Source organism: Trachypithecus francoisi, unplaced genomic scaffold, assembly GCF_009764315.1.
Source record: "Trachypithecus francoisi isolate TF-2019V2 unplaced genomic scaffold, Tfra_2.0 Lachesis_group6, whole genome shotgun sequence".
Lineage (NCBI taxonomy): Eukaryota > Metazoa > Chordata > Mammalia > Primates > Cercopithecidae > Trachypithecus > Trachypithecus francoisi.
The window spans coordinates 73579142-73605851 of NW_022681471.1; the positions used below are offsets into that span (position 1 = coordinate 73579142).

General features: G+C 40.1%; 1 protein-coding gene across 1 annotated transcript in view; it reads right to left on the bottom strand.

The window, feature by feature from the left end:
• EDA (ectodysplasin A) overlaps nt 1-22242 on the bottom strand; it is a 455546-nt gene extending 433304 nt beyond the window's left edge. The window contains 1 exon segment of the mRNA XM_033201286.1: nt 21607-22242. Coding sequence (XP_033057177.1) covers nt 21607-22002 — 396 coding nt within the window. The 5' untranslated portion in view covers nt 22003-22242.
• Nucleotides 22243-26710: the final 4468 nt, after the last annotated feature.

Genomic DNA, 26710 nt, shown 5'->3' on the forward strand with positions numbered 1-26710 from the left:
TTGCCTCCACCACCACCACCAAATAACCATGAATTTCCTGCTAAGACTAACCAAGCATATCCCCCTTTGCTTGCTCATTGTCTCTTTAGTAAAGCACAATAATGATTAGAACACTACTACTACCACTACTACTAGTAGTGTTCTAGTACTACTACTAGTAGTATTCTAGTAGTAGTAGTGGTAGTAGTAGTAGCAAACATTTAGTGAGGACTTACTATATGCCAAGCACCATGATATAAGTTTCATATCAATTGCCTCTTTGATTCTCATAACAACTTTATCAAGTCGACATCTTATTATCTTCATTATAGATGAAGAAATGGAGAAGACTAGTGGGAGACTTGTAGTAAATGGCAGGGCTGGGATTCAAATCCTGACTTCAGGCTACGAAGTCCATGTATCTAACTACCATGTAGAGTACCACTCCACAATCCTCCACTTAGAATACAAAATTGCTTTACAATAGTATGTTCTGTCCTCAGTCTGCAGATTTTATATCCACAAGTCAGTTACAGAACCCAGTCTCATTAATTAAACAGCCTGAGGCAGCATAACTCATCTATCTGACATAGGTCTTTCCCAAGGCAGCTGGTTCATTCCATTAGCCCAGATTCCAGGAACAATTTCAGAGTCCTCCTTTGCTCTCTAATTCCTTCTTTTCTTTGACTCCACACCAGATAACATGCTCGGTTATCTGAGGAATGAAACCTCCCATTTGTTAATAAAAGGCAATGAGAAAACACAGATCTATATATAGGTTTGCAGCACAGTCATTTCCTAATATATCCTTCTCTATATTGAAGTATACCTGTGGACTACTTGGCATACATAACACTTTTGCACTTTTATATTTCTTCCCATCCCCATTGAATATTCTTCTTAGTGAGATTATTAGGGGCTCCTGAGTGACGATTTGTCATGAATGCTTTAACATTCACTTGCTTGAAGGCAGAGGGCCTGGACAAGACAGTCTCTTGAAATTCTTTTCAGCTCTACTATTGTGTGATTTCCCAGGGCAATGCTAAAAAAATTGCTGGTTGAAAATTTTGCTTGTCCTGCCCTTCCAATCCTTGTCCCACTTATGACAATGCCACAACCTTGCAACACCCCACTGGAGCATGATAGAGAAAGTGAGGTGGGATGTCTCACAGACAGAACACAATTAATCTTGTTTTGTTCACTTCACATAAGTTCAGATCCCAAGAAAAACATAATCCTCTCAATAAATAGAAAGCTGTGATAACAAAAAGTTACAGTAGCAAGAAGAAACAGTTTCCTTGAACATATTCGGCCTAGGGATTCATAATAAAGTATCACATTCTAATTCTTTCCTTCAAAAGCTTGAACACCAAAAAAAAAAAAAAAAAAAAAAGAACCAGTTTGAGCACCTATGGTGTGCATGACATTGTTCTAGGTATTGAGGAAATAGTCATATAAGAAGGGGTTTCATAGAGAAGGGCTTCGGTTTACTAGAGAAGGCAGACAAGTTAAATAACATGCACAGATGTATTAGGCCATTTTTGCACTGCTATTACTATAAAGGAATACCTGAGACTGTGAGACTGGGTGATTTACTAAGAAAAAGAGGCTTAATTGGCTCACAGTTCTACTGGCTGTACAAGCATGGTACCTACATCTGCTTGGTTTCTGGGAAGGGCCTCAGGAAGCTTAAAATCATGCTGGAAGGTGGAGTGGGAGTAGGCACATCACATGGTGAGAAAGGGAGCAAGGAAGAGGGGAAGAGGTGGCACACACTTTTAAATAACCAGACCTCATGAGAACTCACTATCTCAATGACAACATCAAGCCATTCATGAGGGATCTGCCCCCATGACTCAAACACCTTCCACCAGGCCCCATTTCCAACATTGGGGATTATGTTTTAACATGAGATTTGGAGGGGAAAAACATCAGAACTATATCAGTAGAGTACAGTGTGTTACAATTAAGTGCAGTGACAGGAGTAAGCATAGAATTTTATACGATCTCCAAAGAGCATATATTTCAGACTTGGCAAAGAAGAGTCAAGGAAAGTTTTTTGGAGTAGGTGACACTCAAGTTGAAAAAAAAGTAGAAGTTAAACTAAACTGGGTTGGTGGTAGCCTTTGAGGTAGTAAGTATTGAAATGAGAGGAGAAATTGAAGAAACACTAAAGAGGTAGAATCTGTAAGATTTGGTGTTAGCAAGATCAGGAGTTCGACTCCAGCCTAGCCAACATGTTGAAACCCCGTCTCTACTAAAAATACAAAAATTAGCTGGGCAAGGTGGCAGGCGCCTGTAATCCCAGCTACTCAGGAGACTGAGGCAGGAGAATCGCTTGAAACCAGAAGGTGGAGGTTGCAGTGAGCCGAGATCACGCCACTGTACTCTAGCCTGGGCAAAGGAGTGAAACTGCGTACAAAAAAAAAAAAAAAAAAAAAGATATGGTGTTAGAATGTGAGTGGGAAGGAAGTGAGAAGGAGTAATCTAGAACAATTCCCACTTCTGGCTTAGATAAGTAAATGAATGGTAGTACTACTCACTGAGATGAACAGGGGAGGAGAGGCAGGTTTGGGGTAGGAAGGTGATAAATGCAGTTTAGGATAAATTGGTTTCAAGTTGCCTATGCTATACTCAAAAGATTTCCAATAGAAATACTACTGGAGCCCAGTGGGTATGGGGCATAGGAAAGAGGTCTGAACTGTATATATTGTAGATCTTGGCTTCAAAATCATTCCTACATAGATGACAGTTAAAAGCCATGAATTTTAAAGAGGTCACGCTGGGAGAATATATAAACTAACAAGAGTAAAGAAGCCAAGGGTGTAGATCTAGGAAAGAGTGTCATGTGTCACTTAAGATCGGGGATACATTCTGAGAAATATATCATTTGGTTATTTTGTCATTGCGTGAACATCATAGAGTGTATTTACACAAACCTGGATGGTATAGCCTACTACACAGGTATAGCCCATTGCTCCTAGGCTACAAACCTGTATAACATGTTACTATACTGAACACTGTACATAATACTCATAAAGTCATAGATAATTGTAACATAATAGTAAATATTTGTATATCTAAACATATGCAAACATAGAAAAGGTAATGCATTGTACTACAATGTTGCAACAGCTATGAGACATCATTAGACAATAAAAATTGTTCACCTCCATTATAATCTTATGGGACCACCCTCATTGTACATATACTTCATCATTGACAGAAACATCGTTAAGTGGCACATGACTGTAACAACATTTAAGAGATATGTAGGAAAGAACCTTCTAAAAGAACCTGAGAAGGAATAGTCAGAGAAGTAGGGGAAAAAAATAAGAAAGCCTATTGCCATGGAAACCAAAAGAGGAGAGGGTTCAAAAAATAAGGAGGCCGGGCATGGTAGCTCATGTCTATAATCCCAGCACTCTGGGAGGCCAAGGTGGGCAGATCACTTGAGGTCAGGAGTTCGTGACCAGCCTGGCCAACATGGGGAAACTCCATCTCTACTAAAAAAGAAAAATAAAAAAATTATCTGGGCATGGTGGCACAAGCCTGTAATCTCAGCTACTTGGGGGGCTGATGGGGAAGGATCCACCTAAGCCCAGGAGATGGAGGTTGCAGTGAGCCGAGATCATGCCACTGCACTCCTGCCTGGGCAACAGAATGAGACACTGTCTCAAAATAAAATAAAAATAAAGAACTACAACACATAGAATGGGAGAAAATATTTGCAAATTTTATCTCTACTAAGGGTTTAGTATGCAGAATACATTAAGAACTCTTGCAATTCAAAAATTAAAAGGCATATAATGCAATTTAGAAATGGACAAAGGATTTGGATAGACATTTCTTCAAAGAAGATATACAAATGGCCAATATGTATATGAAAAAATGCTCAATATCATTAGTCTTTAGGGAAATGCAAATCAAAACAATTAGATAACACCTTATGCTCAGTAAGATGGCTACAATAAAAAAGATCATAACAAGGGTTGGCAGGGATGTGGAGAAACTGGAACCCTTATACACTGCTGATGACAATGTAATATGGTTCAACAATTGTGAAAAACAGCTTGGTGGTTCCTCAATACATTAAACATAGAATTAACATAGGATCCAGCAATTCCACCACTAGGTATATACCCCAAATGAATGGAAAACAGGTGTTTAAACAAAAACCTGTACACCTCCATGTTCATAGCAGCATTATTCATAATACTCCAAGGTGGAAACAACTCAAATGTTCATCAATAGACAAAATAGATAAACAAAATGTGGTATATCCATACAATGGAATTTTATTTACCTGTAAAAGGGAATAAAGTACTGATACATGTTACAGCATGGATGAATTTTGAAAATATTATGCTAAGTGAAGGAGGCCAGACACATAAAGCCACATATTACATGATTCCATTTATACAACATGTCCAGGATAGGTAAATCTATAGAGGCAGAAAGTAGATTAGTGGTTGACAGAGGATGGGGGAAAGAAGGAATTGGGGAATGACTGCTGATGGATGCAGGGTTTCTTTGGGGGGCAATGAAAATGTTCTTGGATTAGACAATGGTCACAGTTGCACAACACTGTGAATACACTAAAAACCAGTGTTTGTACACTTTAAAAGGATGAATTTGAAGTTATGTAAATTATATCTCAATTACAAAAATCTAAAACAAAATTTAAACTTCATAATAAACATTCACTGAGGAACATTAATCATTGAAATAACTATCCCCAGTAAATTCATAATGTCAAGTGGCTTTCTCTGCTTATTATCAAAATTTTTAAATAATAAAATAAAGGACTTGACAGAGAAGTAAAATATGATTAGAATAAATGCGTCCCATTAAATTTTACAATATGAAGGTCACTGGTGAGCAAGCACAAACTCTTGGGAGAAGGACACAGAAAGTGAACCACAGGACGATTAGGTATCAATGAGTGGTTAAAATGTAAAGACAGCAAGTTTATTCCACTCTTTTTGGAAGTTTAACTATTTAGAGAAGTAGGAAAGGGTAGTTTTAGGAAGATTTGGGTCAAAAAAGGTCCCCCCCAAAGATAAGAGGTGAGCATGACTACATGCTAAGAAGGAAAAAAGAAGTTCGAGAGAGATCCAAGATACAGGATAGGAAGAAAATGACTAAGAGAAAGGACTATGAGATAGTAAGAGGGGAGAAGATCCAAAGCTCTGATGAAAGGACTGATCTTGAACCAAAGGAACACATTTCCTCTATGGAGACAGGAGCACAAGAGTGGGGGCAAATGGAGTAAAATCCATAGGTGGTATTATAGTGAGCGAGGGGAATGTATTTGCAGGTGATGTCACAGATAGTTTTGATTATTTTCAGGGAAGTAGGAATCAGGCTTTAACAGCTGAAAGTGAAGTATGTCTTAGAGCACGAGGTTTGAGGATCAAAGTGAGAGTACAGAATTGCTGCTGAGTTCAGAAGATCAAGCTAATTCAGTCCACAGAAAGAAAGATTGCTAGGTAACTAAGTATCCAGCAGAGGTTGGGGCCTGAATTTGTAGTGACTGTAATCGGTTATTCTCTGCAGTCCTATTCAACAGTTTTTCATGTAAAACTGGTAAAGTCAAATGGTAGGGCTGACCCTAGACTGAGGTTTTGTTAAGGCAGGGGGACTGGGGACAGAGACTCAAGAGACTTGAGGTAAATTGCAAGAGGGTGATTGGAGCAATGGGCCGAAGGATATAGACTGTAAGACAAGAAGTCAAGCCAATCCCACAAGAGAATGTAGGTTGGTTGACCACACATCACATGGCTACTGCTCTTTGATTTTACTGGAGAAGTAGAAGGACTTGACCCCTTTGGCTTCTCTTGTGGGATACAAGCACCTAGATTTCCTATTACACCATCCAATAACGGAAAGGGACTACTCCAAAAAGAAACTGCAATGGTATTAGGAAAAGGAAATGACAGCTAGGTAGCCAATAAATGACAAATAAATCACAATTTCATATTATAAGGTAGCATACTATCACAATAACTGTCATAAGAGGATATATAGTTATAGGCCAAATAAGTAAGGTCCATGGGCTCTAAGCCTTTACCCAAACTCACCCTCCACTCTACTCCACTCTACTATTTCCAAGTCTTTTGCTGATGCTGCTAACCACTGCCCAGAATGCTAATCCCCAATTTCAGCCTTCTCTAATGGGAGGAACTTATTTTATCTTTCTGTCTCCTACAATGCCAGGTATAGTGTCTGGCATATCATAAATGCAGATGTGGTTCAGATGAAATAGAAAAAATATTACTAAGGGTTAAGCTATTAGGAAAGGCTTCACAGGAAAGTATAACATTTAAGCTTGTCCTTAGAGACAAAGGAGTATTCTACCACACACACACACACACACACACACACACACACACAAGATTTTAACAGGGGGAAAGACCGGTGGCAATGAAGGTAGGAATATGCAGTAAGAAAACCAATCTTTATATAACTGGGGGTTCTTGTTGGAAACAGTGCATAATACTGGAAAGCCAACACTGATGTCAGTCTTGAATTTGGCATCTGGACTATATTCATTAGGCCAGTGATTCTCAAGGAGTGGGGTGTGTGGCAGGAAAAACTGAAAAAAAAAAGCATCAGGAATTCTTCTTCTTTTTTTTTGAGATGGAGTCTCATTCTGTCACCCAGGCTGGAGTGCAGTGGTGCAATCTTGGCTCACTGCAACCTCCACCTCTCGTCAAGCCAATTCTCCTGCCTCAGCCTCCTGAGTAGCTGGGATTACAGGCACCCACCACCACGCCCAGCTAATTTTTGTATTTTTAGCAGAGACGGGGGTTTCACCATGTTGGTCAGGCTGGTCTCGAACTCCTGACCTCAGGTGATCCACCCACCTCGGCCTTCCAAAATGCTGGGATTACAGGTGTGAGCCACCGTGCCGGGCCAGCATCAGGAATTCTATTTAGCTGCAACGATAAATTGTTAGTGTTTGAACAGAACTTAATAGATCACCAACTTCAATCTCCAACATTTTACAGATGAGTAAACTGAGAGCCAGAAAGGTGAAATGACCTACCTAAGGTGAACCAACTTAACTAGAGGAGAATAACTAAACACAGACCTGGGACCACTACTACTGTATCCCAATTTCCAATCTAGTTACCCCTCTACAACTTGTGGAAATAAATTATCAGAGGGCCAGGCTGAAAGAAAGCATTTGTAAATACAAAAAGGGAGTATAACATAAAAGCATGATTTGAAAAAATACAGTACCATTACCAACGCCTGTGAATTTATGTCAACAGACAGGGCAACTATATGGAAAATATAAGGTAGTAATTAGAAAAAAGGTTTTACATAATTAACGAGACAGAGACAGATTTATCAATAAGTCCTCTAAGAAATAACCACAAGACTTTATATTTTTCACATATATTTCTGTTTGATCCTCAATAAGACAGTGTGAAGGAGACAGGGAAGGTATTGTCTTTCCCATTTTACAAATAAGGACATTAAAATGTGCTAGTTGGTTAAGAGCCAGAACTTATTCCAGTACTCTTTCTACAATCTTCAGGATAACAAAGATCTCCAAAATAGACCAAAATGAGCGTGAAGCACTCTGGTTTAGCAGGTGGGAGCCAGACTTTGTGAATGAATAGGTAAAGTCAGGGGCTGAGAAAAAATGGGTTAACTGGAAATGTAAGAGTGTAGTTTATGAAACAGTAGTACTACTTGGTCTTACATTTTGAACTGTGAATCACATTTCTCCTAGAAATTAAATGCTAGAATTCTAGCATTTAATATTTATATGCAAACACATAAAAACACAAGTCAGTCCCTCCATTTTCTCCCCCTCCCCTTCCTTCACTCCCTCACACAGACAAACACAGACACGTACATAACCACAACCTGGGCTTTTCCCTAAACCTTTATTATTTGGAACACCAGCATATTTTGTGCTATACAAGACAAACAGAGAGAGTCCTGACCTTAAGGGCTTTCCCACATTTACACGTTTAAATGAGTTATTGTTAAAAATACAAACAAGAAGGTCAGGGAACTTTGATATACGATGGGGGTGTATGGGGTTTGTGACTTGAAAAGAAACTTGGGTATGGAGCCTCTCGTGACCTGGCACATGAGTTAGAATCTAAAAGCCAAGAAGTTGAGGTACCTTCAGTATTCAGGGAGAAATGAATTCCAAAAGCATTTTGAAGGTAAGGACTTGCTGTGTTGAGGAAATCAAGAGTTATATACCAGGTCAAAGTGGAATATTAATACTTGTTATGTGGAAGGCTTTTAAAGATCTGAAGGAGGGAAAGGAACTGAAGAAGGAAGCTCTAGAATCTAATAAACCTGTGAGGGTGCTTGACCTTAAGCAGGGCTCTAAAAGGAAAGAAGCCCTAGTGACAGACTCCATTAATAATCACCAGATCCTTAAGGTAGCATGATAATCCTCACAATCAATGTGTACAACTATATTTTAGAGTCCAATATTAGGGGGAATGTTTCAATACCTTAAGAGTCACTTTGGTATTTAACTAAAAGAGTACAGTTAGCATTGTAGGTATAAGAGCTATAAAGGAATGTAACACTCAGTATCTTCAAAAACCTTCACATCTAGTTAAGGAAACAAGAGCACCTACAATACAGCACAGTGTTGAATGAAGAATTTAGGGTGCTGGGATGGATAGATGGGCAAGGAAGAATGCACCCAAGAGTTAAGGTTTAAGTTGAGCTTTGAAGGATCTGGAGGGGTCCAAGAGACAGGTTGGAGGAAAGAACATTCTTCTTTGGGGGAACAGGTAAATGAAGGCCAGAATCCAAGAGGCCTGTCAGTCTGGATAAAACAAGATTCAGACAGAGAATAAAAAGAAGAGTGGCAGAGTAGTTCAAACCCAATTGCAAAGGGGCTTAGAAGGCCAGTTTAAGAAGTTTGAACTTCATTCTACAGACAGTAGGGAGATATCAAGGTTTCTGATGAGGAAGTGACAAGACAAAATAGCTCTGGAAGAAAAATAATCTAGCTGAGGTGTATAGATGCACTAGAGAACAAAGCAACTCTCAGCTACACAACCACTGTAGGAGTGAGGTAATAAGGAGCTGAGAAAGAGTCACAGATTTTCTTTGTTGGGAGGCACCTTGAAGATGATCTAAGCCAAATACAGCCAGAGTGATAGCAGTGGGATTAGAAAGAAAGGGAGTGATGCAAGAGACATCATGAACACTGTAAATCAACATCACAAAGTAGGAATCAACTTAACAATTGATTGCTAAATATAGGTAGCAAGGACACGGGAGAAGTAAAAATATAATGCCTTCCAAGTTTTATGCGTAAGTGATTGAGAGCATGAAACCAGGGTTTACTTTTGTAAAATTTGGTGTGTGTGGTGGGAAGGGGAGGAATGAAGATAAATTCAGTTTAGCTTACTAAACTTGAGATGTCAGCTGGGAATCCAAACAGAAACAAGCTGCACCAAAGGATTTGTCTAATGTCATTAAGGACGAATTAAGTTTGTACTCCCTCATTGGTTCTGTTAGCTGAATCTGTCTTGAGGACACAATCCCCCTACTAGCATTATCTTATACCAAACAGGTACTCAATGGAGTGGGGGTTGAGTCGAAAGAACTCCTGAAATCTACTCTTCACCCTTCTTTCCCTCAGTCTGACTAGCTGTGGCAAGTATTAAGGTCCATCCTTACAGAAGAAACCCTCAGAGTTTCCCCCAACTTAAGCATTTAGACTACATAGCAAGAGTGCTTTTGCAGCATGCAATTTTTCTAGGCACAGAGCTTTGTGGATTGAGCCAAAACTCTTACTCATGTTCAAGCTTTCATTGTCCTTGTAGGCCACTGGTGTGGCAGGATGAAGTAACAATAACAATCCACAAACCACAGAATAAAATTGAGAAGTAATTTCTTTTTGAGAATCAATTTCATTGTGGCTGTTTGGTTTCAATCCCTGCTATATGATATCACGCCAATAAAAACTACTCTTCATCTCTGAAGTGCAGGCCCACTGACAGGTGGATATACATGGAGAAAATTACTCAACAGCCTATTATTTTAAAGTGGTTTCAGCAGCTAGCAGCAAGCGAAGTCCCCGGGAAGCCACAAGAGACAAGAAACCACCCTCTTTCTTGGCTATTCCAAGCACACAGCACTATCATCTGGCTGAGGAAATGGCAACTGAAATCTAATCCCTCTCTCCCCAGAGTTTAAGAATTGATTTTCCAAATGGTATTTCACAGTGGTGTTCATTAAGCATTCACTACACCCAAGCTCATGGTCTAGTGGCCTTCCAAAGTAGCTTCAGTAACACAGGTGATACAGACCTAACAATCTGTAACAGGGAAGCTGAAGTTAGGCATGGGGAACCAAATTTCGTCTTCTTTATGCTTTTATTTCTTCCTTAGAGCAGTAAGTTCTCAAATGGAGATGAGCATCAGCATCACCTGAAAACCCTTTTTATAAACTATATATGCCCATGATCTCACTCTACAGACTCTAATGATGTATGTCTGGGTGTGGCCAGGGACGTGCGTATCTTGAAAAAGTTCTCCAGGTAAGACTAATACGCATCCCTGGTTAAGAACCACTACCACGGATGATCTGTATTAACCCGACAATTCTGAAAAAAAATTCTAAGTAGGATCTGGGAATAGCTAGTTAGCTATTTCTATCAGAGAGAATAAGAGTAAGAGACACAGAGAGAGAGGCAGGGAGGCAGAAAGGGAGAGGGATGTAGAGAGGAAAAAAGGGAAAGAGAGGAAGAGAGAGATGATTCTGGGCCAAGCTTCTTGATTACTGCCCACTCTAGTGCAAGTACCTACTGGGCCCCACATGCACCCTAGGTTCTGCCAATACTAAGCCATTCACAATTCCATAAATCAGAGTCTCACTCTGCAGTGCTTGGCAAAATCACTCATAGAGCTTTATTAAATTATATATGACTAGACTTCCATCCTTGAAGCTTCCGATTCAATTGATTCTGCTTTGGGACCCTGGACACATCTGTTAGAGGGAGAAATATCTGAAGTAAATGGAACAGCCTTGAAGATTCTCTTCCTCTAAAGATAGGTATCATTCAGAAACAACCAACGCCCCTTACACATTTATTCACCATCTTCTATGTGCCAGACACTTAAAAAAAACTACTTTATATAGATATAATTCACATACTGTAGAATTCATCCATTTTAAGTGTACAATTCAGTAATTTCTAGTAACTTTACAAATTGTGTAACTTCATGATATCTTTTGCATCATTTCCTTTACTTCCAGTTCCACTGCTATAACCTGACTGTGGTAAACCAGTTTTAGAGTATTTTCATCCCCAAGAAATGCCCTTATGCTCATATTTAGTTAATCCTAATTCCTACCCCCTGCCCCAGGCATCCACTAATCTAATTTTTGTCTCTATATATTTGCCTATTCTGGACATTTCATATAAATGGAATCATACAATGTGGTTTTTTTGTGACTAAATTCCTTCACTTAGCATAATATATTTGAGGCTCAGCCATGTTGTAGCATTATTCATAATTCATTCCTTTTAATGGCTGAAAAATATTGCATTGTATAGAATATTATATCACATTATACCACATCAGACATTTGAGCTGTTTTACTTTTTGACTATTATGAATAATGCTGCTATGAACATTCAATGTAGAGGCTTTTGTGTGAACATATGTTTTCAATTATCTTAGGTATATGCCTAGGAGTGGAATTGCTGGGTCATATTGTAACTCTATGTTAAGTTATGGAGGAACTGACAAACTGTTTTACAAAACAGCTGAATCATTTTACATTTCCACTAGCAATGTATGAGAGTTCCCATTTCTCCACATCTCCACTTCTTATTGTCTTTTTCATTATAGCCAGTCTAGTGGGTGTGAAATGGTATCTCACTGTAGTTTTAATTTAAATTTCTGTAATGCAAAACGATGTTGAACATGTTTTCATGTATTTATTTAGCCATTGTGCATCTTCATTTGTGGTAAAATATCTGTTCATATCTTTTGCCCATTTTTTTGTTTGGTTTTTCTTATTATTACATTCCAAGAGTCCTTTGTAAATTCCTTTGAATATAAGTTATTTACCAGATATGTGTTTTCCAAAGATTTTCTCCTAAGTCTGTTGCATTTCTTTTCATTTTTCAAGGTTTTCTTTTGAAAAAAAAAAGTTTCTTTCCAAAACGGTTCATTTCTTTTTTAGACTATGTGTTTGGTGTCATATCTAATAAATCTTTGCTCTCCAAGATATTAAAGATTTTCTGTGTTTTCTTCTAAACATTTTATTGTTTTGGTACTTACATTTAAGCCTGTGATCCATTTTGAGTTCATTTTTAGGGTATGGTCTCTAGTGAATATCTAAGTTCATCTTTTTTGCACGTGGATATCCAATTTTTCCAACACCATTTATTGAACAGGGTATCTTTTCCCCCCAACTAATCATCTTGGTACTTTTGTCAAAAATCAATTGATTATAAACCTAAGAATTTATTTTTGACCTCTCAATCCTATTCCATTGATCTATATGCCTGTCCTTATGCCAGAACCACACTGTCTTGATAATAGTAGCTTTATACAAACTAGGTTTTCTTATTCCTGGATGTCCCATGTTCTCTTTCATCTCCAGGCCTTTGCACTTGCTGTTCCTACTGCCTAAAACAGTCTTATCCTAGATAACTCTTACTTACTTTTTAGGTTTAAGCTCAGAAGATGCTTTGTTAAGAACATGTTCCTTGATTTCAAAAGTCATGGTCAGGTACTCCTCCTTAGTGCTTTAGATTATCCTATGATTAACCCTACCATTGCTTTATGAAATTGTATTATATGTGCCTGTTTACTTGTTTGTATGCTCCACAATGGCAGGAATCCCCTCTAATCTGTTCAATAGCTGCTTCTCCATTGTTTTGTACAGTGCATGATACATAGGAGATGATCAATAAACATTTGTTGAAGAAATGATAAGCTGATTCTGCTTCTAGTAATGGAAGCAAAAGTAATTTGGGCTAAATTTCCTGCTTAAAAAAACACAAGAGGCCGGGCGTGGTGGCTCAAGCCTGTAATCCCGGCACTTTGGGAGGCCGAGACGGGCGGATCACAAGGTCAGGAGATCGAGACCATCCTGGCTAACACGGTGAAACCCCCGTCTCTACTAAAAAATACAAAAACTAGCCGGGCGAGGTGGCGGGCGCCTATAGTCCCGGCTACTCGGGAGGCTGAGGCAGGAGAATGGCATGAACCCGAAAGGGGGAGCTTGCAGTGAGCTGAGATCCAGCCACTGCGCTCCAGTTGGGCGACAGAGGGAGACTCTGTCTCAAAAAAACAAAACAAAACAAAACAAAACAACAACCCCCCCCCCACACACACACACAAGAAAATTGGGGCAAGATATAAATGATATACGTTTCAAGATATCTGAGATCTAACAAAGTAATGCAATATTATAAAGCCAAAATGCAGGATAAAAAGAAAACTGAGAGAGGCTGTTTTTCTCCTAAGGTCATTGGCTGATATAGTAGAGTCAGCTGAGAGAAAGAGAGCGAGAGCGAGAGCGAGGAGCTTCTGACAGACTCATGAAGCTACAAGAACAAAAGTTAGAATTGAGGACCCTTCAAAGAGGGAGAACTCCCAAGGGAAAAAAAAACCCAAGCCTTGGGTTTCAACTTAGAAGGCATAAATACTAAAAGGAAGGGTAAGTCAACCTTCACTTGGATTGAAGAGCAGCTTTAAATTATCTCAGTCTCATATTGAATTAAGGAGATGTGAGATTGCTAGTATCTCTAACCATGTGCCAGAAGTGAGTATAAATCCTTTCTAGATAAAGATAAAAATAACTGAGGCCTCAAACCATCTCTACTATAATTTTTCATATATAATGTCTACCATTCAATCAAAACTAACCAGGAGAAAGGCAAAGTGATAGAAAATTAAGACAAACAATAGACAATAGAAATACACCCTCAAGGATTGAAATAATGAGTAATCAAATGAAGATTTTCACATATTTATGGTCAGTATGTTAAAAGATAGTTGATTGTGAATTTTGGCAGAGAACCAAACACTATTTTATAAAAAGAACCAAATGAAAACTCTAAAAATAAAAAAAAAAATGACAAATTATATTAAGAACTCAATGAGCGAGTTTAAAGGGAGTTTAGACAAAGCTGAAGACAGAATTAATGAATTGGAAGTTAAGTCACAGGAAAATACCCAGAATGTAAGATTATAAAAAGATGCATCCATGTGTTCTAGGATGTCTGTGATTTCATGTTTTACATGTAAATCTTTGTTCCATCTGGAATTCATTTTAGTATAAGAGGTGAGATAAGGATCCAGTTTTACTTGTCTTTTTTTTAAACCCCCAAAATGGCAAGTCAGTAAATCCCAATACCACTTATTGAATTAATCTACCTTTCATGGGAGTCCTTTAAATAGAAACTTCTTCATGCACATTTTAAATGGTTCAGTTGATACAAGTTCTATATATGGTTTATAAAATTCCTATTTAAAATGTAGTTCTAGAAACAGCTATATGATTGCAGATAGTTATCTAACCCCTCTGGGTCTGTTTCTCCACATGTAAAAATAGAGATGGCGGTATCTACCTTGCATTGTTCTTGTGAAGATTTTTTAAAAATAAAGTATGTAGAGGCAACTGTCTCAAAAAGAAAAAAAAAAAGAAAATACCCAGAATGAAGTATATAGAGAAAAAAAAGGATAGAATATAGAGAAAAGTATGTAACAGACATAAAGGATACTGAGAAAATGTCTAAAACAGGTTTGCTATGGTCTGAATGTTTGTGTTCCCCCCAAAATTCATATGTTGAAATATCATCACCAATGTGATGGTATTTGATGAGGCTTTTAGGGGGCAATTAAATAATGAGGGCAGAGTCCTTGTAAATGAGATTAGTTTCCTTTTAAAATAGGTCCAAGGAAGTGCATTTATCCCTTCCACCACATGAGGATACAGCAAGAGTGTGTCATTCTATGGATCAGGAAGAAGGCACTCACCAAACACCAAATCTGCTGGGCGTGTTCATGGATTGGAAAACTGAATACCGTAAAATGATGAGTTCCCCCTAAATTGATTTTTAGATTCAATGCAATCCCAACAAAAATCCCAGCACGTTTCTTTTTTTTTCTTTTTTGTGCAACATGACAAGCTGATTCTAAATGCAAAGGGCCAAGAATATCCAAAATACTTTTAAATAAGAGGAACAAGGTAAAAGGACTTGCTTTACCAGATAATAATAAAGTCCAGTGATTAAGATTGTGGTAGCGATGCAATGACAAAGAGACCAACAGAATAGAATAAACAGTTCAGAAACAATCTTGCACATATACAGGCACCTGATTTATGACAAAGGTGATGCTGTAGAGGACTGGGGGAAAGATGGTCCTTATAATTAATGGTACCGGATCAGCTGGATATCTATATTTTAAAAAATGAAGCTCAGTTTCTGTATCTTAGCATATACAAAAATTGATTTCAAGTGGAGTATAGACCTAAATGTAAATGTCAAAAACATAAAGCCTCTAGAAGATAATATGGGAGAATATCTACAATTCAAGGTAAGAAAATATTTCTTAAATGGGACATAGAAAATGCTACCCATAAAGGAAAATACTGAAAAATTGAACACATTAAAATTAAAAACTTCTGTTCATCAAAGGATACCATAAGGAAAGGTAAATCACAGATTTGGGAATGGCTTACAATATAAAAAATACAAAAATAGTTCATATTCAGAGTATATAAAGAATTCCTACAAATCTATAAGAAAAGGACAGACAAATTAATAGAAAAATGGGCAAAAAACTTGTATGGGCACTTCAGAGAAGATATGCAAATACATAATAAACATGAAAAGGAGCACAACCTCATCAGTCTTCTGAGAAATGCCAATTAAAATCACCGGATATTACTACAAAGCCACCCACCAGAATGGCTACGTTTAAAAAGACTGGCAATACCAAGCATTAGTAAGAATATGAAACAACTGAAATTCTCATGCATTGCTGGTAAGAATGTAAATTGATACAATAACTTAAAAAAACTGTCATTATCAATAATGTCAAAAATATGCATCCCCCATGACCCAGCAACTCCAATCCTAGGTATACAAGCAATAGAAATTCAAGCATATGTAACCAAAAGACATGTACAATAATATCCACAACATCAGCATCCGTAATAGCCCCAGACTGGAAACAATTCACAAATTCATTAAAAATAGGGTAAATAAACTGTGGTACATTCAAGCAATGAAATAATATACAAAAATACAAACAAATGGCTGGGCGTGGTGGTTCACACCTGTAATCCCAGCACTTTGGTACACTGAGGTGGGAGTATAGCTTGAGACCAGGAGTTCAAGACCAGCCTGGGCAACATATAGAGATCCTGTCTCTACAAAAAAACTAAAAATGAGCCAGGCATGGTGGCATGTGCCCGTGGTCCCAGCTACTCAGAAAGCTGAGGTTGGAAGATCACTTGAGCCTGGGCGGTCATGGCTGCAGTGAGCCATGATCATGCCACTGCACTCCAACCTGGGTGACAGAGCAAGACCCTGTCTCACACACACAAAAAATACAAATAAAAAACTACAGCCACATGCAGCAACCTGAACGGATGTCACAAAAACAGTATTGAGCAAAAAACTCCAGATCCAAAAGAATACACACTGTTTGATTTCATTTATATAAAGTTCAAAATGAACAAAACTAATGAACTAATCCAACTAGCACTATGTCAGGCACTGTGGAGAAAGATTAAAAAACTAATCTATGGTGTTAGAACTTGAGAGAGTGAGGAGGATATAGTGATAACAATAGGATATAAGTAGGAGTTGTGGAATATAATAATGTTCTATTTCTTGACCTGGGTGCTGGTGACATGAGTATATTCACTTTGTAATGATTCATAAAATTGTACAAATATGATTTATATACTTTTCTGTGTATGAGTTATACTTCAATAGAAAAGATTTTTAATAAAAGAAAGAAATGAAATGAAAAGCTAAGTCCTGAGTATTTACAGAGGAGTCAGATAAAATGGTCCTCTACAGGCAAGGTAGTTTCTCTTGGTAATGTTCTTGGGAATTAAATGGCTTCAGAGGTTCTCTACTACAAAGAGATCTTCTCTATAAGGTAGTTACAGATAAATTACAGATTATTTTTTCACAAGATCTAAGACAGAAAGAAAGATATGAGACCTAAAAGCAAATAAAGCAAAACATCAAACAATATATTACAGGAAGCTTTTTGTACCATCTTAGAGAGAAGATGTGAAACTGGGAGACTGACCACATGGTTAAGGCCCTTCTCCATTTCACTTTCTAATTATTCTAGGAATCAGTGAAACATTGCCAGTGGAACTATTTACTCACCTAAGCATAGCTGACAGGTCACAGGCTTAGCAAGACCTGAGGAAAACAGGCCTGTTACAGAAAGAGAAAATGTCTTTGTTTTACATAAACACCTCCATAGTCCCAAAATAATATTCAACTCAAACAAGTATTTGAGTATAGTACCTGTAACTAGCACTGTGTCAGGCATTATGGAGAAAGACAAAAATGAAGGCAGATTTCTAAGGAGCTCTAATGTAAAGATATAAAATGTATTTAAAAACAACAACAGCAATAACAACTAAAGAATGATTCTAAGACAGGATATGGTGGCTGGATTGCAGCAGAGTTAGTGAGAGAGAAAATGGGATGGAAATAATGAAGCAAGTTGATCAAAAGTTCTATATTTAAACCCACAGTAAATGTATTTTATCTAGATCCCACCTCCATTAAAAAAAAAAAATCCTTGGATTTATTCTTTGTGCTCACCTTGAATCACCTCAAATGATTCCTAGTTATGTTCTTGATCAAAAAGCCTTAACACAGGTAATGTCAACTCTGGATACACTAATGGTCTATCTAGTTATGTCAAGCAACATTTTGTAGAACTTTAAGGTTGACATCTATGACATCACTTCAAATAATTAGGACCATACTCCAAATAGCCCTAACAGTTTTAAGTAAATCCGTATTGATCTACCCATAATTTTGACTATTACTTGAGACAATGAGTTGAATAAGATACTACCTTTATTTGCCTCCTCTTGAAAATAATTTTCAAACATTAAAAGGTATCTAATACTTAACATTGTGTCTGGCAAAGCAGGCTTTCTATTTATTGAACTGGATTGTTAAGTTACATGAATATATTAACCATATTCGTCTTGCTCATGGTTTGGTAGACTTTGATCATATTCCTCCTTCAGCCTCTTTCTATCCAGACTGAGAAAAAAACTAGAAAATCCCTTCATCCTTTTGATCAATTTAATGGGGTTTCTGAGGACTTTTATCAGCTGTTAGGCTTTTCTTGAGGAGCAGTCACCAGAATTTCCTGTCTGATTGTAGAAGTAAATCTGCTTTTGATCTTGTACATGGAAAAAATAAGTGTTTTTGTAAGTGTTTTGTTGTTTTTGACACCCTTCCTGATGATACCCACTACATTCTTGGCCTTTGAGGACCACAATCACAACTGGAGCAACATCTCCACAGAATGATCAACAGTGATTTTTAGTTTGTTACTCTGACAATCATATTACTGTATATTGTCCTAATTCAGACACAAATGAGATATCCCTTGCTCTTGAGATAATCTCCACCAACTATCCAGACAAATCTCAGCTACTTGGCTGCTCCAGCTGAAGGAGATGATTGATTACAGAAGGTCTGATGTGACTCTCTCACTTTATCATCAGCAAGTGTGTCCCCACCGGGGAGACTTTTCTAACATTTCACATGGAGAACTGTGCTAATCTCTCTGCTCTGTATCCTACCTGCCCTAACTTCCTTGTGTGCCCTGCTTAAAAAGTTTTTAAATTGAGAGATGATATGCACACATCTACAGTGATTTCCAGGTCCCTTGAGTCATAACTGAGAGCCCAGAGCCCATCATCTCATAAGTATGAATAGGTTTACTTTTGCCTACCTGCATGAAGTGTCTCTGACTGTTCTGCCCACTTGGTTTCATGAAAGCTTCCTGCAGTTTACTGTCATCAGCTTGCCTTCACTCCTTGCAGATAAACTAGTAAGAAACCTGAATGTACGGCCCGTTGAAGGGTGTATATTTTTATCTTTCTTCCTCTCCATCCAAGATTTGCTGTAACAGCAGTTGTTTGTGTTGAAAAACTAAAATATAAAAATATGACCTACGTGGCCAAATCCCACAAGGCTGTTTACTTCCTTATTTACCGAATCAGAATCTGTCAGCACAATGTAGAATTCTGAGTGTCAGCAGATACTGAAAATTAAATGTCCCTGTAAAGCCAGCAGAGGGTGCACCAGGGCACTAGAAATTTTACCCAAGCTTGTAGCAGTATTAATTTAACACCCAATCAACTTTTTAAAAAACTTATTTTTGTATACTAAAACTAATATACAAGATAAGATACACTTAAGTTGAATAACTTAAAATAAACTTAAGTTGAATTTGGGCTAAAATTCCTTCAAAGTATACTCCAAATCTGAAAGTGAAGTTCAGGAAGAATAAGGAATACATGGTTAAACTTACTGTGGTCAAAATACAGGTAGAGTAGAACAAAATGATGCAGATCTGAGCGCTCTACTTTGCAAAAGTTCTAATATGGAGCTCCATCTTGCTCCCTCGCAAAAGGTCCCAGGAGGTAGTTGAGGGAATGGGCACTGAACTAGAAGTTAAGAGAGCAACTATCATCCCAGTTTTGACTCTAGTTATGTGACCTTGGGCAAGTCACTTTCCCGTTAGGGCCTATGTTTCCCAAGGGAATCAAACAAAATGGACTCATATAAGCCCTTCATAACTCTAGGAAACTGATTCCAATTGATGTCAACAAATGTAAAGAGCTAGTATCCTTGCTTCTATTGCTCAAAAATATTAAAACAGAAAGAATAAAGGACAGAAGGTAGGAAGCTGTGTTTAAATCTAGAGAGAACTATTTTAGTGCCACACAAAGGGCAGGTAACTAAATGCCATTACACACCTGTAAGAGTTTCATGCCATCACAGAAGCCCTAGAGTACAGCTGTTCTGCTAATCCCCAGTCTATAAAAGTGGCTCTGTCCATCCTGAATGCCAAAAAGTCTTGGCCAACATTTGACTAAAGAAGTTTAATTTTTTCATCTTTTCACAGAATATCAATGTTCAGCTGCTAAATATTTCTACTGGGCATTGGGGTGTGGGGGGAGTGGCAGTAGATAAATAAAAGGAGTCAGAATCCTAGTTAATTATCGTTTAGCTACAATGTTTAAAGTTTCAAGTATGAGAAGCATGTCTGCTGATTCTCTTCTTTGATAAGCTGTTATATAAATTGGAGTGTGCTAGTAAGACATTTTAAGGCTCAGGGCAACTTTACAATGGACATCTTTTTTGTTGTTGTTTTTTTACAGTATCAGTCCTAACATTACACTATGATCATGAATGTGATGTCTCTATCAAGTGTACCACTTTAGATGGGAGGTCAAAGTGGCACAAATAATGTTTACAGAGTTGTGACAATGACTCTGGATGTGGCAGTAAATATAGAAGGCTTGGGTCCCTCATCTCAAGGAACTTATTTGTACAACTTGCTCTCTTCCCTAAGAGGTACAATTTTACTATTATTCTTTAGCCACCTCAAAAGGATCCTTGGATGCTTCTCCTAAGTTTCACATATGGCAACGAAGACAATATTTACATTAAGTGAACTAAATTTACTTGAATAAAGAGCTAGAAAGAGTGGAAAACAAACGCCAAAGCTAATAGTTTGCTAATAAGGGCACAAACACCATAAAGATTGCAAAAACAAACAAAACAAAACTGCTCTTGGGGGACTAGTCCTGAGTAATTATTCCATTGGAAGATTCCTGTTCTCAAGCTAGCAGTTGCAAAAGCGCTTCCCACCCACCCTTCCCACCGCACACCTACCCCGCTTAAGAATCAGAACCGGCATGCAAAGGGTGAGTTTTATTTCCATAGATTTTTTAAATTGCTGTTCAGAAGTTGTCTAGCAAGACGGCATATTTCTACCAGAATTCCTCAGGGGCGCTGATCCTCACTAGAACGCCGAGGACAATCAGTCTCAAATTGCAGGTAAGTGTGAACAAGCCCACGTTCTGGTCAGCGCACAAGGACCCGCGCTGAAAATGCGGTTAAAAGTTGTTTCAACAGGCGGGCGTGGAGCAGTTATTACAGCTGTTTACAGCTCCAACTCCAAAGGGGAGCCTGCTGGTTCTGGCATCAGCTCTAGACACGAAAAAACAAGCACCGCGGGCAGAGAACCTCATCACGAGCAGAAGGGCCAAGCCGTTAGTCGGCCGGGGGGCAGCGCAGGCACCTCCTCGACGGGAGCTTCGCCAACTTTTCTCAAGGCAGCCCGCAGCCAGGGGCCGCGGGCGCGCGCTAGACTTTCCAAGTCAAGGGGTCCCCAGGGAGTCCGGATTGGGCCAGGGACCGAAGACAACCTGCCCTGGGCAACCTCTCCCCTGCTCGCCTGGTCCCTCCCTGGTCCTGCCCTCTAAATTGGCTCGAGGTGGCAGAGTGCCCCCAGGCCCCTGTGGCGGAGGGCCCTCGCCCTACCCGCGAGGGGAGGGGGCCGCCGCCGCCCCTACTAGGTGACTCACCTGGTGCTCGTCCTGGGAGTCAGAGGGGAGTGCAGCTTCTCCCGGTTCCAACGGCTGCTGCTGAGGTGACGGCTGCCCAAGGTGACTGGTGATGGGGCTGTCAGGGTCGAGGCCACCGAGGCTGCTTAGGGTGCCAGAGGTGCCAGGGGTGCCCGAGCCGCCAAGGCGGGACTCGGCTCCCCGTTCCCGCCGCAACTCCGAGCGCAACTCTAGGTAGCAGCACAACGTCAGCAGGTGGAGGGCCAGCGAGAGGCCAAAGAAACCCAGGAAGAGCAGGCAGCTGTTCCCTTCGCCCGCCCGGGCAGGGGCCCCGCGACACCCGCAGCCCTGGCTCCCTCGCTCCCGTGGCGCTGCCGCAGGCAGGAGTTCCCTGCGCTCCACCTCCGGGTAGCCCATGGCCTCCGGAGACACCCACTCTCTTGAGGCCCGGGAGCCGCTGCGTCTGCCTCAGCCGTTCACGACCTCTGACAGGCGGCTACTGTCCTGCCATCGGCTGGGGGCTGCAGGGACCCGTTCCTGCGCGACGGTGGCTGGGCGGGACGGAGCAGGGAGCAGCCGCATGTGCAGCTCCACTCCGAGGGGTGGGAAAGGGAGGAGGAGGGGCGGGAGAGAGGGGAGGCTCGGCCCGCCGAGGGAATGAAGGAGGAGGTCCCGGGCGACCCCGCCCCATCCCTCAAGCGGCTGCCGGGACGCCCAACCACGGGGCCGCCAAGCCTCGGCGCCCCGCCCCGTGCCATTCCAACCGGGCCTCCAGCCGCGGGGCGGGGCCTGGGGGCGTGAGGGTTCGCCTCTGTCTGGCCGCCCCACCCAGCTCTTCCCGCTTGCCCCGTCCCAGTTGGTGACTGGCGCTGTCGTTCATCCCTGGGCTCCGCCCCAGTTTAACCCTATATCGCCAGTACGGGGAGGAAAGGAGGGGGAGGCTACGAATTTGGGAACCTTGGAAAGAAAGTAGAGCAAAGAAAAGGAGGCAGAAACTAGCATTAATAGAAATGTTTGCAATTAACTGCAGTTGTTAATAACATCATCCAGTACTTATCTGTTGCTTCCAATCTTCAAAGCGTTTAACAGACGTTAAACTAATTAAAACAGCTCCGGGTTTGGAATGAAACCATGCCTGCTGTGTTTGCAATTCAATGGCTCGCCCGAAGAAAAGGAGACCCAGGAGCCTGGGAACTATGGGAATGGGTGGGACTCAAGCAGCCTCACTCCTGGAGTGGCTCTGAAGGCTCAATCTAAGTAACAGAGAAGCCGACCCATGCCAAGCGGAACTGAAATGATGTTGTCCCATGAAGGGGAAAACAGTCTCCTAGGATTTCTTGATATATTAATTAATTCAACAAATATCTATTGATACAATGCAGAAAATGCTGTATGAGAGCATCCGCAGCCAGAATAGATTTCTTCGACTGCAGCAGTTTTGATTGGAGAACATACGCCTTCAGTGAGTAGATAGGGAAACCGAGGGCCAGAATGAAGTGGATTTTTACAAGGGTGGTCCACAGAATGGTCAGACACTACTGGCATCTTTATTTACAGGCAACTGTTCTGGCCTCTCCACCCCTCCCATCCTTCTCCTGGAGTACTCCCTGGGGGAAGTTCAACAAGTCAGCCAAATGTTCCAGATGTACACTGCTGCAACTGCAGCATCTTCAACAGCTGCACCAATCAGAAACGGGTTCAGAGAAAGAAAAAAAAAAGTGGCAAATGGCAGAACAATAGACCCTGAAATGAAGGATGGAAAGGGTTAGTTAAATCAAGAGTCACAATTGACAAGAGTTACTAGTCTGAGATTATAGAAAGTGAAATGACCATAGCAGGGGAAACATGTACGCTTCATAGTCACTATGCACTCTCATTCCATGTTATTAATTGAGTGATGAATAATTAACAATTTCATTGACTTGCAGCGGGCATCTTGAGTGTCATCATGGAGGCTCAGCAATGCCAGGAACACTTATGTGTAGGCCTAAGACCTAGGCTGGTGGAAGAGAAGAAAAACATGGATAGAAATAGAAAAGAAGACAAAAGAAGAGAAATAAAACACAAAACCAAAGGCATCTGCTGGCAGGTCAGTCCAGAGAGCACAGAGGTCATAAGCCTTAAATATATTAGCCACAGACAACTTTTCTCTATACACTTTGTGAATGGTCTCAGTGCTTCAAAAACATCTTTGTGTCCTCTCTTTAACCCCTACCCATGAAATATAAAGTTCACAAAGAATATCATCATGCTAGAGCTAAGGGGAAAAAAGGTGTCTAACAGCTGCTCTCAAGTCCTGCTTGTCCAGTCCAGGAATTCTAGATGCTAGGAAAACTGCCAGGCTGATTTACTTTAATTATCACAGCCTGGGATTATTGGAAAGAATGCTAGACCAGGAGTCAGGAGACTTCATCTTGCCACTAGGTTGCTGGGTCACTCTGAGCAAGTCACTGTGCTTTTTCAGGGCCTTCGTTTCTCTGGCAGTAAAATGAGGAGTTTGAACTTTAATAGCCTTTACACTGTGTTTTATCTGTGTTGTCACTGGCTGTGTTGACTTTTTTGCATACACAGTTTAAACAGACTGCCCTTTCTTCCTCTAAAATGAAAAGGAAACAAATGACAGCCATCTCCTGGTGGTGATGGTGATGTTCAGGGGCCACACTGGTCTCACCTTACCATGTTCTACCAGGCTTGACTGAGACTCTGGATTACACCGTTGCCCTCAGAAGCCCTGAGGGTTGCCTTTGACCTGGGACATCTCTTTGCTTCCCCAGAGAAAGAACATGTGTCATCATATGCAGTAGAAATGTTGGAATGGGGCAATCCAGAGAGGAATGTATGTGGTTATTTTTTAAGTGTTTTAAAGTGTTGCTTCAGTTAGCTTCTATGCTTCCATACATATCCTATCGCCTAAAGCACAGGTCTCAATGACAGTCTGCAGATCACATCCAGTGTTGTGTTTGGTGCAGTATTGACTAAACCTTTGAATTAAAAAAAAAAAAAAAAAAAAAAAAGCAATTGTCAGCTATTGGAACTCTGGAGATTTCACATTTTAAAAAATCCAGATTTCCCACTTTTCTGTTAAAAAACCAGAAGACCTGATAACTCTGGATTCACATTCCCATGTGGCTACATTCAGCTAGAACTGCCTCCTTGAAACAAGCATGAACAATCAAGTTCCACAGCCATCACCACCTCTTTCTTCTATCCTTCAATACTGTCCTCGTCACTCATTCACCTTACCTATCTGATACCATGTACTACGGGAGACAAGATACAAGCTCCTTAACATGACCTCTAATCTGTCTCTCCAACATTATCTTCCACCATTTTACAAGGAAGTCATGCTTGCACACTACTAAATTTGCTGACACTTCTCACACCACCATGGCTTTGAACAAGCTAGTTTCTTTGTCAAGATTGTCCCTACCTTGGAAACCTGATAAATTCTTCAAGAATCAATTCACATGTTCTCTCTGGTATGACCCCACAACTCACTCAACCAGACTTCCTTTATGCTTTCATTACACCCTGAGCATACCTCGATGATATCACTTACCACACTGCATTTTGAATGTTTTACATGGATTTCTTACCACTAAACTATGAGCTCCTTGATGGTAAGAATTGTGTCCTTTCTATTTTGATATTTCTAATCCTTAGTATAGCACCTACCACATAGTAGACACCAATATTGTTTTATTTTGATATTTCTAATACCTAACATGGCACCTACCACATGGTAGGCACCAACATTGTTTGTCAAATGAATAAGACATGAAGTCACTCATGGTAACTTAGACTACGTAGAATTCCAGAAAGGGAACTGATCCAAGGGATGCCTGTCCGTGCCACTTATGAAACACTTCCTGAGTGAATAGCTGCATAATACATTATGGAAAAGATACAAAGGAAATAGAACCAAATGAAAATTGTGAAATTATCCTCTTACTTGTGCTGCTATGGGAGTTGTGGATAATCCAGAAAAATACATAATCAAGAAATTCAAATATAGTTGGTTTGTAATATTTCACTGATCTGTCTGTCCCATCAAGTTTCCCTTCCTACTTCTGTTTGTCTGAGCCTAATATTAAAATAATATAGCTGGGCATAGAGGCTCATGCCTGTAATCCCAACACTTTGGGAGGCTGAGGCGGGCAGATCACCTGAGGTCAGGAGTTCCAGACCAGCCTGGCCAACATGGTGGAACCCCATCTCTACTAAAAATACGAAAATTAGCTGGATGTCGTGGGGGGCACCTGTAATCCCAGCTACTCAGGAGGCTGAGGCAGGAGAATCGCTTGAACCAGAGAGGCGGAGGTTGCAGTGAGCCAAGATTATTCCATTGCACTCCAGCCTGGGTGACAAAAGCGAAACTCCATCTTAAAAAATAAAATAAAATAAAACAAAACAATATTAGTTGACAACCCCCAAATAATAAAGATTCAAAATATGTTGACAACCACTGAATACCCACCAATTGAGTGGAATACTAAGGAGTTAGGCAGGGACAGGTTTTAAATACCTCTTAGCTCTGGTAAATCCACAGAATAAATAATCGACATAGAGATCAGGTGACTCTGACCTACTTAGCAATAAGCAGATAGTTGGAAGGAACACGAACTTTGGACTTAGATCCTGGTTTGAATCCCACCTTATTCACTTATAAGCTATGTGACTTAGGACAAGTGATTTTTGCTTCTCTACAGAGCCTCAGTTTTCTCATCTGCAAAACAGAGATGACAGTATATATTTTGCAAGACAGCTGTCTTAAACAGGATGTGTAGGAGAGGGAAGGCTTTCCTCCATCCTCAGATGGTTTGGTAACTGAGTCTGTGAAATAAATTGACAGCAGGCAGATTCATAGGAGAAAATATATTATCTTAGTCTATTTTATGTTGCTATAAAGGAATACCTGAGGCTGGGTCATTTATAAAAAGAAAAAGGTTATTTGGCTCATGATTCTGATGTCTGGAAAAAGTTTAGGACTGGACATTTGATGAGGACCTCAGGCTGCTTTCACTCATGGCAGAAGGTGAAGGAGAGCTAGCATGTGCAGCGATCACATGGGGAGACAGGAGGCAAGAGAGATGGGGTGGGGGCAGGCTCTTTTTAAAAAAACCAG